The sequence below is a fragment of the Amphiprion ocellaris genome, chromosome 24, assembly GCF_022539595.1.
Source record: "Amphiprion ocellaris isolate individual 3 ecotype Okinawa chromosome 24, ASM2253959v1, whole genome shotgun sequence".
In the NCBI taxonomy this organism is placed as follows: domain Eukaryota; kingdom Metazoa; phylum Chordata; class Actinopteri; family Pomacentridae; genus Amphiprion; species Amphiprion ocellaris.
The window spans coordinates 16,593,276-16,609,131 of NC_072789.1; the positions used below are offsets into that span (position 1 = coordinate 16,593,276).

At 42.9% G+C, this 15,856-nt stretch overlaps 1 protein-coding gene and 1 long non-coding RNA gene across 2 annotated transcripts; both read left to right on the forward strand.

Moving 5' to 3' along the window:
* The first annotated feature begins 2,942 nt into the window (after positions 1-2,942).
* Positions 2,943-5,931, forward strand: LOC129348295 (uncharacterized). The gene is made up of 4 exons (XR_008600808.1): positions 2,943-2,989; positions 3,698-3,915; positions 4,231-4,318; positions 5,547-5,931. It is a non-coding gene; the product is annotated as an uncharacterized LOC129348295 (long non-coding RNA).
* Positions 5,932-6,064: 133 nt separating this feature from the next.
* Positions 6,065-14,382, forward strand: LOC111575759 (NACHT, LRR and PYD domains-containing protein 3-like). The gene is made up of 7 exons (XM_055008090.1): positions 6,065-6,191; positions 7,468-7,551; positions 7,727-9,572; positions 9,650-9,823; positions 11,900-12,073; positions 12,373-12,546; positions 13,315-14,382. The coding sequence occupies exons 1-7, from the start codon at positions 6,065-6,067 to the stop codon at positions 13,886-13,888; spliced, it is 3,153 nt and encodes a 1,050-aa protein (XP_054864065.1). The 3' UTR covers positions 13,889-14,382.
* Positions 14,383-15,856: the final 1,474 nt, after the last annotated feature.

Genomic DNA, 15,856 nt, shown 5'->3' on the forward strand with positions numbered 1-15,856 from the left:
CTGATGTCAGCATCTATCACTGACATCCCATTGTGCAATCTTTTGAACAATGTGCACAGACTTACAAAAATCCCCAAAGTCTGTTTGAGTTTAAATAACATTTACAGTGAACATTTAACTCTAGTTCACTTTAGCTCTTGACTTCTTATACCCCAGTTTCTTATGGAAATTAAATCCCTTAAAACATCAAAATCCTTAAAAGCATTTCATTTTTATAAAGCATCAGTTTCAGATAATAATCAAAAACATCACCTTTCAGTGAGATACGCTTGTGATTCAGTTGCCTTTAAACAAAGATGATAAAAGTAAGAACCACATCCATCACCCTTCAGTGAGTTACTCTTTTGATTTAGTTACTTTTAAACAAAGATTATAAAAATAAGTATTGAAGTTAGTTTAATCACATTCATTGGGTTTCAGCATAACTTGGTTATAAATCTCAGGTTATCATATCACAGTGTGTTTCCTCATTTAGCTGTTATTCTGCCAGAGTCTCACCCTGATGGCTGATTCTGGGATCTCATATCTCCATGATGCTGAACACTGGAAACGTTGTTTATCCGTAATTCCACTAACTTGACTGAACGTTGGCTGCAGTTCCTGTTATTTAAACATCAATATGATGTATAAATGCAGATGGACTTCATATATTTCACTATGCAGACATTTTTATTCATGTCCAGTATATTTTATAGACATAAACATATTTGATAGAAATATTAGAAATGGATTTCTGTTTCCTCATAATAATTGAGTTAATGCCATTAAATGTTCATCAGTGATTCATCTTTAGTGTAAAACTTTTACTTTGCAGCTATATTTTAAAAAATGTTGCTCATTTTAAGGGAAGATATTAAAGGACGGTTTTCTTAGTTAAATGAATTAAAGGTTTAATTGACTACAAATGTTTTTATTTCCATTTTAAATGTCTGGATTTAATGAATACAGTTGTATTTTATATTATTGTGAATTCTTATCCAGATAAAACACCAGATGATGGATCAGTTCATTCAACATTACACACTCAGTATTGATTTAATGAGTATTTTCTTTCATTTCACGTGTCTGTATTTAAAATGACTCATATTAAAACATGATTCCAGTGAAACAGCTTTGAAAGAAGTCAAAAGTCTCACTGTTTTCCTGTTCAATCCCTTCAAATTAAAGCTCCACAGTCTGAGTGTTGACCTCATCAGACTGGAAATGAGCCTATTTGAGGATTCTTTAGGATATAAAGCTGCTTTTTACAGCTTTTTACACAAATCTCTCTCAGAGATTTCCTCTGTTGTTTCTATTTCTATCTTTTCTGCTTGTTTTCTTGTCAGATAAAGTTGAGTACAGAAAGACTCACTGGGTTCTTTTCTCCCTCAAATGTTTGACAGTGTTAGTGTGCTTGTTGTAAATGTTCCACATGAATCCATGTTTCCTTCTTTAATGGTCCTCATGATGCTGGACTAAAGATGTGCTCTACATGGATCATCTGCTTTTAAAATGATGCAGCAGCAGCAAACATCTCAACTAAAAGTCCCTCAGAGAGAATCTTCAACTAGTTCATGGAGCCAAGCTCACTTTAAAAGCAGCATCAGCAGCGTCTGTTTCAGCCTCACATGAAAACTTGCAGCTTTTTCATTCTCATTTGATCTCAACTCCAACATGAAGGAGTGCAGAGACGACACAGAACAAACCTGCATCACTTTGGATTTGGCTTCTAAAGCAGCAGAAATGACTCAGCTCTTCTGGGATTCTTGTCACATTTGATGCTTTCAAACTATCTGCCAGTTGCTTCATGGACTGATTGAGCTCAACTGATCCTGGATCTGAATGTAAAGCCAACAAAGCAGCATCAGCTGATCCACCTCCACTTCCTCACATCCAGCCTCCACTGCTGCTCAACATGGGACTCTCTGAAAACTAGTAAAATCCCTTGTTGTTCCTGGAATGTTTGCTAGAAGTCAGCAGGATGGGATCTGGCTAGTTCCTGGATGGGAGAACCTGGGAATAGCAGATAGATGCTGGAAACTTTTATCTGTCCAACCTGCAGAGGACGCTGCTGCTGCTTGACTGGAAACAGCCTGAAGAATCAGAGGAGGAATTATTCTGAAGATATGGAGAGAAAACACACAAGTAAACAGTGAAGCAGCTACAATCAGTGATTTTAGACACTGTTGGCTGATTTCATCTAGAAGATATCAGATAAATGGAGGAAAACGTTCAATATTTCACATTAAAACAGCATGAAAGTCAATTAGTGAGGCGTAAGGACATTAAATGATCCTTAAAAACAGAATTTACAAAGTGATGTTGTGGGTCTAGAGGCTCAAAGTGTGACATTTACCAAACTCTGTAATTATGAGAGTCAGATCTATGAATGAAGCAATGAAATGGGAAAGAATGTGTGAAATTCTTCCAAGTTTCATTGGATTCATCTCATCTAAAGGACATTTTCATGAATGTGGAAAAACGACAGGAAGTGGTTTAAAGCAAAGACCCAGAAAAACTCAGAAAATGTGATAAAATCCAAGAAGAGACTAAAGGAGAGCAGAACACTAAACTATTGAGCTTCCACATTGAAATGAGGAGTGGATTAAAGTCCACAGCAGCAGACAAAGAAGAAGAAGAAGCCAGAGAAGGTTTGGATTCCTCAGGTGACATGTAGAGTGTAGATTCCCTCTCTGACTGTAGTTCCTGGAAAACAGCTTCTCAGGACATTTAGTGTTGAAATGGACTCATCAGTTCTGGGATTGATTCTTCTTTATTCTTCCTTCTGGACATTGTCCTAAAAGCTGCATATTTATAGAATTAGAAAGAAATGGAAAATGTTCCCAAACACACATTTTCACAAAGTTACATTTTAACTCACCACAAACTGATGCATCGGGTTTCCTGCTTCGTTGCCCTGACAACAGTGACGTCACGGCCACTTCCAGTTCCTTAAGTCAGTTCCGTCTTTTACCGTCTTCGTGTCGCAGCTTCTTTTCTCCGTCTGAATGTGAGTAAAAGACACTTTAAACAGTTTTTTATCTTTTATTTATCTATAGAACATAAAACTGTTTGAATCATTCATCATATTTTAACTCAAAAACAACATTTTTGTGACACAATTAAAACATTAAATGAAGTTTTTTCCCCTAAAACCAAATCTTCAGACATGTTGGGGTGTTTCCAACCAGCAGCAGTTATCAAACTGATGCTGAAATCAATGTGTTTTATCAGTAAATATCATTTGTATTTGTTCTCAGTTCTAAACATGAGTTGTTCTTATCAGCAGAACTTCAGTGCAACAGTTGTAGGATGGAAATGCTTTGAACATTTGAATTTTCAACAACACATATAGAACAAGAACATTGTGTGGAACAAACAGTGGTGGAAAAAAGTTTTGGGACTCCCCATGTATTTGTGAAATACTGCATTAAGAATCCCTCTGAGGTCTTCAAGTGTAATTTCTTTTAGTTCAGTCACAGCCAGAATATTAAACACATCCTAAAAAAGACATTAAACCCTGAAAACTGATTGGTTCCATAAAAATACTGAAGAAATATTGAGTTTTGGGTCATTTTGGTTCCACTGATCCACTAATGAAGGTCCTGCTTTTTATTAAAAGGCACAATTTTTGTTGCCGTGCTTCATGTCTTTATAAAGCAGCACATCAGAAAGTTCTTCAGAGATAAAAATGACTAAAACAGAGAACCTAACACAGGAAACATGAGTGAAGACACAGATTCTCGGACAGGAAGTGCAGCTGTAACCACATGAACAGGAAGTGCAGATGCAGTCCTTCAGCAGTTGGATTCACTGCAGAAATACAGACCAACCAACAGCTGGAAGACAAACCAACATCTGGACGTCCAAGAGTTTCTTCAGCAAGAAATGACCTCATCCTGATCCACATGGAAATTTTCTTTTAACGTCAAACAGGTACGAGAATATCTGTTCTTATGTTACTTGTTTTGTTCTGTAACGTGTTAGATAAAACAGAGAAGTTTCTGGATGCTTTTTATTTATTTTGCTTTAAAAATATTTTATTTATTTGAGATTATTTTTCTAAGTATTATATTTGCATGGATATTTGTTTGTCTTAATTTATTTTGATCAATATGTTGTATAATTGTTTCTTTTGTTAGATATTGGTTATTTTTTATATTTTTGTACATGTATATTTTTATATGGCCAGAAAGAGGAGATTCACCACTGAGAGCCACCAGCTCATGTGTGATTTTTTTATTCTAACAGAGTCGTAACCTGCATGGTCAGAAAATAAAAGTGATCCAGAGAACAGACCTGGTCCTGAGAATCACTTTATGTAACAAAACACAACACAGTGAGTGAAAACCACACGAGTTACATAAGACACACCATAAATTAATACCAAAATAATCAACTAAATTAAGCAAATGAATATAAATATACACAAATCTAATGTTACACAGTCATTGGAGCAAAGAGCCAATGAAAGCCATCATTGATCTGATCAGTAGACTGACTGTAAATCTGATCAATCAACAATCAGCTGGAAGGTTTTGGTGTTTCATCACTTCCTGTTTTAGGATTCTATGCCTCTACAAAGACATACAGAACTATGAAATGTCTCTGAAATCACTTGCAGCTGTAAAAACTCTGATCTTCCCGTCTCACTATCTGCACACTGAGCTCTGCAGCATCTTCAGGAAGGATGGAGATGTTTCCAGAGAGCTGATTGGTCAATAGGAGGTGTTTTAGTTGATCTGTTATCTGGTTCAGCATCAGTTACCATGGTGATGGACCTGCTAAGATGTGAACCAGCATCCTGAAAAGTCCTGAAAACCAGAGTTAAAGCTGAAGTTGCCTCCATGAGCTCAGATCCTGCTTGGTAGTCCAGACCTCAGAGCTGTTTTCATGCTTCAGCCTCCATTTGACATCAAGTCTCATGGAAATCAGCATCAGTTTGCTGCTGCTGTGTAGAAATCAGCTGATCACAAGAGTCCGTCTAAAAGGACAGAAACAGACTGAAAACACTGATAAATAGTCAAATAGAGCAGAAAGAAATCCAAGAGAACAGCTTTTATTACTGTCAGGAGAAATGTTGTGAGAAGAATCCTCACAGAAGTTTGTGTTTTGTTGAAAAGTTGAAGAATGAAATGTATGTAGATCCATGAGAGACATTTCTTGCAGTAATGAGCTGTTTAGTAGCAGTCAGTGTTTGGTCTGGACTCTGAACAGACTCAGTATAAAAGTATAAAACCCCGATATGAGGCTCTGATCCTGGACTCCAGTCTGACTCTGATCCTGGACTTGTTCTGTGAAGGATCAGAGTTCATGTTTATTTGGAGCCTCTGTTGGTCAAAGTGTAATAATGTGGGATCATCTTTGTGTTGTGGTCCAGTGACTGCAGAGTGACTTCCATGAGTAATATTTAACAGACAGCAGTGAGCGCCCCCTGCTGGTTCCCCTCAGTGTTGCTGTCAGTGATCCTGTAGGATTAACTGTAGTCCTGCTGCTACACAACAACCTCCACCACACCAACAACACAACTGTTCATTAACTGCTGACATTTTCTTTGACTTTATCAGGGAGACACGATGACATCAGAGGTGCTCTTGAACATCCTGGATGATCTGGATGATGATCAGCTGTCTAAATTCCAGTGGTTCCTGCAGAAACCCAACAATGTTCAAGGCCTCCCAGCCATCACAAAGAGCCGACTACAGACACTAGACAGGTGTAAAACTGTGGATGTGATGGTGGAGACTTATGGACTTCAGAGAGCTGTGCAGGTGACCAGGGTGGTTTTAGAGAAGATCTCCAGGAATGATCTGCTGCAGAGGTTTCCTGCCAGCAGCTCAGGACCAGAAGGTCAGTCACAAGACAAGAACAACATGATATCATTACAGTCAGAAAGATGCATGATGGTGCTGCTACAGTTTGATAGAGTTCAGGTTCTGTCAGTTTTTCGAGTCCACATGTAAAATCAGTTCCTCTGTAAAATCTACTGAACAACCTACTGACTGAATGCTGCCCCCTGCTGTTTAAACCTTGATAGAACACCAAAATTAGTTCTGTATGAGCTGACCTTCTGTGGAAGCAAAGCATGTCCCACCTGTCCTCACCAAATTATGAGTCGATCAGACAGTTTCTGAAGATTCTTCATTCATACTGTTTAGCTGGGAGTGATCCTGCAGTTTACAACCAGAGGGAAGCTGACCAATCAGCTCTCAGTAAGGGCAGAACAATGTTGTTGAAGCAGCTGCATTCCAAATCATCCATCCATCCATCCATTATCTATACACCGCTTAATCCTCACTAGGGTCGCGGGGAGGCTGGAGTCTATCCCAGCTGACTCGGGCGAAGGCAGGGGACACCCTAGACAGGTCGCCAGTCTGTCGCAGGGCCACATACAAAGACAAACAAGCACTCTCACATTCACACCTATGGGCAATTTAGAGTAATCAATTAACCTCAGCATATTTTTGGACTGTGGGAGGAAGCCGGAGTACCTGGAGAAAACCCACGCATGCACAGGGAGAACATGCAAACTCCATGCAGAAAGATCCCGGGAAAGCCGGGACGCGAACCAGGGACCTTCTCGCTGCAAGGCGAAAGTGCTAACCACTACGCCACTGTGCAGCCCCATTCCAAATCACAAACCTTTTAAATTTAAATACATGCTACAGTTGACCTCACAAAGTATTCACTGTGTCCTGCAGTGTGCATCCAATTAGAACATACTATTTCATAATATGGTGCCTTAAACTCTGACTATCCCAGTCTGTAGTAATGTGGTGTCATCTGACTGTGAGCTCTCAGCAGCTCAAACTTTTTTCTCTTTCCACGACACACTGTTAAGTGCTATGACTGTTCATAGAATGTGGGTCAGAACGGCCAGAAAAACATGTTAGTTTGCATTCTATAAAATCAGTTTGAATGTGGTCGGACATCTGGGTATTTCTGACATACTACATTTAACATAATATGTACTGGGACGTACTACATCTTTTTCTGTGCGTACCATCTGGCATGTTAGTATGTAGTACTATGTAACATTACGTTATACTTTTAAACTATCAACAACCTCCCAGTGACCTACCACACTGAAAATGTCAAGTCTTCAGAGGGTTTGGATGGAGCAATAAGGCAGCCATGTTGGCTGACTATTTTAAGGGGACACTGTTGCTGCATCCTGGGCTTAGCTCCACCCTGGATGACTGTGGCTGCTTTAAAAAGACAGCCCTTCTTCCCTCTATAGCAGAATGATGATGAGGTGAAGCCAGAACACTCTGTTCTTCAGAATGGTCTGGATATGCCAGACTAATGTCAGAGGAACATCAGGTTTTACTTTAAAGGAGCAGTTTGGTGTCAGAGAACCAGAGTTCATCAACACCATAAACTCATCAATAAATGTCAACATAAAGTCCCTTCTAAGTCTGTTGTAACTGAAATAAATGAAAGCAGTAAGCAGTGGAGAATATAACGTGATTTCTGTCTGTCTGTCAGTTCATGTCAGTGATGTTGGGGAGACTTCAGAGAACAGAGAACCTTCCTCCTCTCAGACTCAGCCTCCTCTTCCTCAGACTGAAGGTAAAACTGATGGATTCTTTGGTCTGTAAAGAAAGATGGCAGCAGTTCATCATGCCTGAAATGGAAGCTGAGTTTCAGCAAGTTGTTTTGTACAACACAGAACAGTGGTTGGTTATGGAGTTGCATGAGGTTTCTGTAGACACACACCTCACACTGTTCCCTTCATGTTTGACAGATGAGACTGTTCCGGTACCAGAACCACGTCCCATCAGATATTACCAACAGAAGCTTCAGTCAAACTTCCAGGACACATTTAAGGTTACAACAGAGGGGTGGGCAGCAGATGAGCAGCTTCTGGTTGATATCTACACAGAGCTGTACATCACAGCTGGCCGGGACGTGCACGTCAACACACAGCATGAGGTCCTACAGATTGACAAGGTGTGGAAGCCATCAGACACAGAGACACAGATCCAACCCAGAGACATTTTCAAGCATCCTTCTGGAAAAGACATACCCATCAGAACAGTGCTGACCAATGGGATTGCAGGGATTGGAAAAACATTCCTCGTGCGCAAGTTTGTGTTGGACTGGTCTGAAGAAAGAACCAATCAAGACGTGCATCTTATTTTCCCGTTCACTTTCCGTGACTTGAATTTACTGAAGGGACAAAAGTTTGGTTTGGCAGAGCTCATTCATGACTGTATCCCAGAAACTAACGACATCACAGTGGAGGCTCTGAATTCCATCTTTACAGCTCTGCAGTCATCAGGAAACAGCAGCTACAAGAAGAGCAGATTCAAACTGCTGTTTGTGTTTGATGGACTGGACGAGAGTCGCCTTCATCTGGACTTTGATGTCAACAACATTCGCTCCGTGGATGTAACAAAGTCAACTAAAATAGAAGTCCTGCTGAGCGGACTAATCAGTGGAAAACTGTTGCGCTCAGCTCGCCTCTGGATAACCACACGACCTGCAGCAGCCAATCAGATCCCTCAAAACCTTGTCAACACTACAACAGAGGTCAGAGGGTTCACCGACCCACAGAAGGAGGAGTACTTCAGGAAGAGATCTAGAGATGAGAAGCAAACCAGTACCATCATCTCCCACATGAAGACGTCACGAAGCCTCCACATCATGTGCCACATCCCAGTGTTCTGCTGGATCACTGCTACAGTTCTGGAAGAGCTGCTGGAAACCAGAGAGGGAGGAGATCTGCCCAGAACCCTGAGTGAGATGTACGCAGAGTTTCTAAGATTTCAGATTGATCACACACAAAAAAAGTACGGTGCAAAGAAAGGCATTCAGTACATTAAGTCATTAGCTAAACTGGCTTTTGAACAGCTGCAAAAGGGCAACCTGATCTTCTATGAGAAAGATCTGAGAGAAAGTGGCATCAATGTGAGTGAAGCCTCAGTGTACTCAGGAGTGTTCACAGAGATCTTCAAAGAAGAGCGAAGACGGAAACAGAAAGACAAGATGTTCAGCTTCGTCCATCTGAGTGTTCAGGAGTTTCTGGCTGCTCTTTATGCCCATCTGACCTTCATCAACTCTGGAATCAGCCTGCTGGAAAAAGAACAACAAACAACATCCTGTTGGTCTGAAATGTTCCAAAGTTACTCAGCAGGTTTCTACCAGACAGCTGTGGACGAGGCCTTACAGAGTCCAAACGGACACCTGGACTTGTTCCTGCGCTTCCTCCTGGGTCTGTCACTGCCGACCAATCAGAATCTCCTACAAGACCTGCTGACACAGACAGAAAGTAGCTCACAGACCAATCAGAAAACAATCAAGTATATCAAGGAGAAGATCAGTGAGAATGTGTCTGCAGAGAGAAACATCAATCTGTTCCACTGTCTGAATGAACTGAATGATGTTTCTCTAGTGGAGGAGATCCAACAGTCCCTGAGATCAGGACGTCTGTCCACAGATGAACTGTCTCCTGCTCAGTGGTCAGCTCTGGGCTTCATCTTACTGTCATCAGGAGAACATCTGGATGTGTTTGACCTGAAGAAATACTCTGCTTCAGAGGAGGTTCTTCTGAGGCTGCTGCCAGTGGTCAAAGCCTCCAAGAAAGTTGTGTAAGTAGTTGGAGACTGAAGATACTTTTTCATTTTGCTACTGTTTCATCAATATAATCTGCTTTTTGTCTCTTCAGACTGAGTGACTGTAATCTGTCAGAGAGAAGCTGTGGAGCTCTGTCCTCAGTCCTCAGCTCCCAGTCCTCCAGTGTGACAGAGCTGGACCTGACTAACAACAACCTGCAGGATTCAGGAGTGGAGAGTCTTTCTGCTGGACTGGAGAGTCCACACTGTAAACTGGAAGCTCTCAGGTCAGGACTCATCAACCTATTCAACTGATGACCATTTGAAATGTGTTTTTTTCATGATGAGCAGAACAGCTGAGGTGGGAGGTTTTCTGTATTTGTATGACTCAGATCAGTTGTGTTACTGACCTTTAGCACTAGTTTCTCTTAATGAGGCCTCTTCCAGTATAGGAACTGAACAACCTGGAACCTGCATCACAGAACCAGAACCTGTAAGAACCTGTGAAGTCTTGGTTCCAGCTTCTGTTTTAGTTTCCACTGTTTTAGTTTCCACTGTTTTACTAAATAGAATATTTCAGATAGACGTTGATGAAAAGGAAACACCCGAACAAACATCTCATGTTCACAATTGAACTTATTTTATGGATCTTCTCCAGGTTGTTTTCTCCTGACTAGATCCTTGCTTGTGTTGTTTCTACTCTCAGATGTTTGTCACTTTGGATAAAAGCATCTGATAAAAGAAACTGTAGAATGTTCAGTTTGTTCAATGACTGAACTCAGTGCAGTTCAGCTGGTGGACAGTTGGACTGTTGTTTCCATTCTTATTTGAGGTTCAGGTCCAATTCCTTCTCACTACTGGAGCCCAAACAGCCACTGAAGCAGTGCTGCCTTCTGTCTCCACTGAGATCAAAGGGCTCCTCAGTTCAAATCCTCTTGGGTTCACCTCCTCAGATGTTGTGGATCCTGATCCCATCACTCCCAACTCTGTCTTCATTGAGCGACAGGACACGTCCTTACCTCAGGTGGTTTATGAGAAACTGAGATTTTGGGTTGAAGAACATGACAACATACTCAGATACTGGCTGAAGATTTTTGGAAAGACTTCCTGGAACAGCAGCTTCCAGGACTCCAGGTCTGTCAGAAATGATGGAGTGAAGCAGCAGCAGCCCTGCAGGTGAGGACAGTCATCATGACTGTTGATAAGCAGTGTCCTCATGTCCTCTGGTCTGTGGGTAAGGTCAGTCCAGTCTTCCTGCTGCTGATGGCTGAGTCCCATCAACTGAAGTGTTGGTGAAGGATAGAACATCCATCCCACCTGTGGTGAGGTTCATGGTCTCTCTGCTCTCCCTGAAGAGGAGCAACACCCTCATAGGGACCCTATGACCCTTTTCAGATGTGAGGCTGTTAAAAGGTTGTTGGTTCCTTTCAGACTGTAGGGACTGAGAGCCAATCACTGGGCAGCAGAGTGTCTCCTGAGACTGAGAAAGAATGAAGAGTCCAGCTCACTGACACTATGAGGAGTCCAGACTTCATCAAGAGTGGAGATAAACAGTTTAAACACATGAGTTTGGAGATCCTTAGTTTGGTTCCAGTGGGATTCATGTGTCAGTGAAAACCAAAGCATGAGTCTCAACAGCAGAAGTAGAAGTAAAGGAACCTGAAGAACAAGGACTGGAGATCAGAAGACATTTGTTCTGTAACAACATCAGAGATGTAACTGAGTCTGACAGTGATTTAATCGCTGCCATCAGCATGAAGTTGACTATTTTTCAGATTGTAAAAAGGAAAAAGTCCAAACTGTGACTTGTCCAAATGTGTGTCCTGATTTGAATCCAACAGACCAACTTCGGGGTATTTTAAAGACAAAGGTAGAGCAACACAAACCCTCCAACAAAGAGCAGATGAAGACATGGTCTCTGAAGATGGTGGAACATCTCTGCAGAAATGTGGTTTCTTCATGCTGAGGAGGATTAAATGTGTCATCAAAAATAAAGGTGGACATAGAAAGTAGTGAAAAAATCCAACATTCTAATGACAGTAATGAAAGATGTACTGACCTTTATTGGATTCATTTCTTGTTGTTTGGCCTGTATTCTTCATTTAGTAAATCTAAACTGTCAGTTTGTTTTTTAATCAGATAAAATACTTTACTGCTGAGCTTCAAAGTAATCCGATTACTGTAATGTGCTACACGTTGGATTATTTTCACATTTAAATAATAATGCAGAGGACTGTCCTCACTGCTGCTGTATTCTGGACATAGTGGGATGTATTTGTTGTTAAATTCACTGCTGTCTTTTCAACAGGACAGAAAATACTGTACTTAATGTATAACTTCTTTTCTTCTCTTTGTCTCTTCAGACTGAGTAACTGTAATCTGTCAGAGAGAAGCTGTGGAGCTCTGTCCTCAGTCCTCAGCTCCCAGTCCTCCAGTGTGACAGAGCTGGACCTGACTAACAACAACCTGCAGGATTCAGGAGTGGAGAGTCTTTCTGCTGGACTGGAGAGTCCACACTGTAAACTGGAAGCTCTCAGGTCAGGACTCACACTTTGAAACTGATGTGATTTCTATCAGTGGAGAAACAGCTAACCTGAGTAGAATCATTTCTGCTGATGGGATTCATCAAATGAGCTTTTACTGAACTTGTGCAGGACTTTGTCAGGGTTTATTTTTGACATGATTAAATCCCACTAATCATTGTTGAGATTGTTGATTTGCTTGAGACGCATGAAATGTGCAGCAAAATGTAGGTGAAAGACAAAGAAGAAAAGACAGAGTGAGAAACATCCAGCCAAGTGTTGTCTGTCAGGTTTGTGTTGTTTTGTGTGTGCAGGCTGTCAGGCTGTCTGGTCACAGAGGAAGGTTGTGCTTCTCTGGCCTCAGCTCTGAGCTTCAAGACCTCAAATCTGAGAGAGCTGGACCTGAGCTACAACCATCCAGGAGACTCAGGAGAGAAGATGCTGAGAGCTAAAGTGGAGGATCCAGACTGTAGACTGGAAACTCTCAGGTACAGACAGACAGACACTCTCAGGTACAGACAGACAGACACTCTCAGGTACAGACAGACAGACACTCTCAGGAAACTATCATCCTAGTGTTGCAGGCCAAGTCTGCTCCTTTCCATCCTTATCAAAGACAGGAAGCAGGGTAAACTGTTAGCCTAGCTTAGCTCAAAGACAGGAAGCAGAGTAAACTGTTAGCCTACCTTAGCTCAATGACTGGAAGCAGAGTAAACTGTTAGCCTAGCTTAGCTCAAAGACTGGAAGCAGGGTAAACTGTTAGCCTAGCTTAGCTCAAAGACAGGAAGCAGGGTAAACTGTTAGCCTAGCTTAGCTCAAAGACAGGACGCAGGGTAAACTGTTAGCCTAGCTTAGCTCAAAGACAGGAAGCAGGTAAACTGTTAGCCTTGCTCCATGAACAGAGGAAGCATAAATGAGTAAAGCTGAATAATGAGTGTAAACTGAGCTGGAAGGTGACGAGCACAGGACAGGACTTTAGAGATGCTGCATTCAGGTGTCTGTCTCTCCATGTTGGACTGGTCCTTTATCAGTGGAACAGTGTGAGAACCATGTAACGTCCATGTGTGCTGCTGAAAGAGTTGCTGCTGCTCTGACCGTCCTCCTCCTTTCAGGGTGACGCCTGCTGGAGTCCGATGGTTGACACCAGGTCTGAGGAAGTGTAAGTGTGTTTTAATGGATTGATGGAAACAAAGCAGCACATTCAAGCATCTTCAAAGTGTCACATCTCTGAGGTCATCATCAAAGGTTTAATACTAATCACATGATCCATCAATAGCTGCAGCTGTGTTGTGTTTGTTCTCTCCATCAGATTCCTGTCAACTCACAGTCGACACAAACACAGTAAACAGATTCCTCAAACTGTCTGACAACAACAGGAAGGTGACACATGTGGGGGAGGATCAGTCGTATCCTGATCATCCAGACAGGTTTGACTACTGGAAACAGTTGCTGTGTACAACTGGTCTGACTGGTCGCTGTTACTGGGAGGTGGAGTGGAGAGGACTGGTTGATGTATCAGTGAGTTACAGAGGAATCAGAAGGAAAGGAGACAGTGAGTGTCTGTTTGGATATAATGATCAGTCCTGGAGTCTGATCTGCTCTGATGGTGGTGGTTATGATGTCAGACACAATAACAGTTCAACATCCATCAGGTCCTCCTCAGTCTCTCCCAGAGTTTCAGTTTATGTGGATGTTCCTGCTGGAACTCTGTCCTTCTACAGAGTCTCCTCTGACTCTCTGATCCACCTCCACACCTTCAACACCACATTCACTCAACCTCTCTATCCTGGATTCTGGGTTGATTCTGGTTCCTCAGTGTTTCTGTGCTGAGTTGAGTCTCCAGAGTCTCCTCCTGGTAGAGAAACAGTGTTGAACAGATAGTTGAGTCTCTCCATGACTCTGTCCCTCAGAAACATGTTTCCACATTCATGGATTAAATGTGTTTCTTTGTGAAATCCTTGTAAATGATTCCTTGTAAACTTGTTCCTCTTCAAAGATGGAAGTTGTGATTATTCCAGGAGCCAAATGTGGTGTTTGCATCTTTTTCCAGTCAAATGTTGAGAGTGAAAATCAGGATGTGGTGTTTCCTCTGATGCTCACCTGAACTAAAAGCATTTGAGCTGCACAAAGTGTGAAATGAGAGAGGAAGCAGTGAATCTACAAACTGCTGACAGACTTTCACACATTATTGTCCAGTGAAAATCAGGTTTTTGTGCAGCCAGACTTGATCCTGATTTGAGTGTTTCAGTCCTGTTCTAGTGATGAAATGAGAACTTCCTTCATCTTGTGTGTGATGGAGAAGAATAAAGGGCTGTGGCTAAAAATCCTGACTCTGAGTTCTTCATTACAAACATACATTATATCAGCTGTTTATTATTCATCTGCTTTATTCTACTCAACATGGAACAGAACGATAAGAACAGATACAAATTTAAATATAGAATATCATATATTTTCAACTTTAGTGCTGTTTTGAGTTGCTTTCACTTTTTTGTTTGAATCTTTATAGTTCTCTATATTCCTTTGAGGGCTAAAGCTTAAATATAATTAAAAATGATGAGAAAAAGTTCAGAACTTAATAATTTATCGTCTCCCATAATGCAAAGTCACTTCTGCACCTTTTAGGCTCTGAATCAGAGAAAGCAGCAATTTCTCATCAATTCTGTCCCATGCTTTAATAATTAATTTTTCAGATCATCCTTGTTATTGAACTGTTTTCCATCATTATGAACTTTTCTTGCCATAAATCTCCATAACTTTCTGATGGGATTAAGGTCTGAGGACTTAGGAGACATATTAATAGGGAGTAATTGGGGGATTTCACTAATATGGCCTCGCTGGTGGGACCCGGCCCCCTTATGGCTATGGGGTGGCGGGGGTGGACCATCATCCGTGTTGCTGTGGCTGGGGGGTCCCCGGGACCTGGGGGCTGTGGTCGGGGGGGGTTCTCCTGCGTGCCCGACGGGTCCAGGCTGGTGCGATGGCTCTTGGTGGGCTGCGGGGGCTGGACTGGCCGTCCTGGTGGGCGCTGTAGCTGTACTGCGGGCTGGCGGCATGTGGTGGCTCTGTCCTGGTGGGTTGTCAGGGCGCATTGCGGGGAGTGGGGGCCCTGGGTGTACTGCGCTCACCTGGGGCCTGGTGCGGGGGGTATGTGGGGTGCCTCCCTGTCGGCATCACCGGGTCCCACCACACTGTCCATTTTTACCCTCTGGACTCGCATCGGGTCCCGGCTCCGATTTCCTCTGACCGGCTCCCGGTGGCGGCCTGCCTTGTGATGGGCTGGTTGCCATCCCTTCGGCGGGCCGCTCGGCCCCTGTGTCTGGCTTCCTGGCTGTGTGGGGCCGTTGGCCCCCTCAGGGGAGGGAGAGGGGGTGGGGTTGGGCGGGTCGGGTGGTGGGGTGGGGGGTTTGGTGGGGGCTGGGGTGGGCGGGGTTGGGGTTTGGGTGGCGGGTGGGTCCTCGTGCCCCGGGCTGCCTGGGGCGGTCTGGGCGCGCTGGGGGTGTCGGTAGCTGCTCCCTCTTGTTCTCCGGGTCCGCGTCGTTCACGGTGGCCCCGGAGGCTCTCTGGGGGCGCCACCCTGTGGCTCCTACGGCCCGGGGGGAGGGTTGCCCTGTTGGCTTGGCCCTGCCTTGCCTTGATTGCTGTTCTGGGCTTCCGGGTCCTTCACACTTGCATGTTTGATCAGGTCTCGCCAGCTACTGCCGAGTCCCATTTCAGTGAATGATGGGACCCATCAGAATGTGCTGAGAATCTCTCCAGAGTCTCTACCCTAAACTCATTCTCTCTTGCACTAGTATC

Coding starts and splice junctions, on each gene's coding strand:
- LOC111575759 (XM_055008090.1), top strand. CDS start 6,065: ATGTCCCACCTGTCCTCACCAAATTATGAGTCGATCAGACAGTTTCTG. Junction 7,552..7,726: donor TCCTCTTCCTCAGACTGAAG/GTAAAACTGATG, acceptor CATGTTTGACAG/ATGAGACTGTTCCGGTACCA. Junction 9,824..11,899: donor TGTAAACTGGAAGCTCTCAG/GTCAGGACTCAT, acceptor TTGTCTCTTCAG/ACTGAGTAACTGTAATCTGT.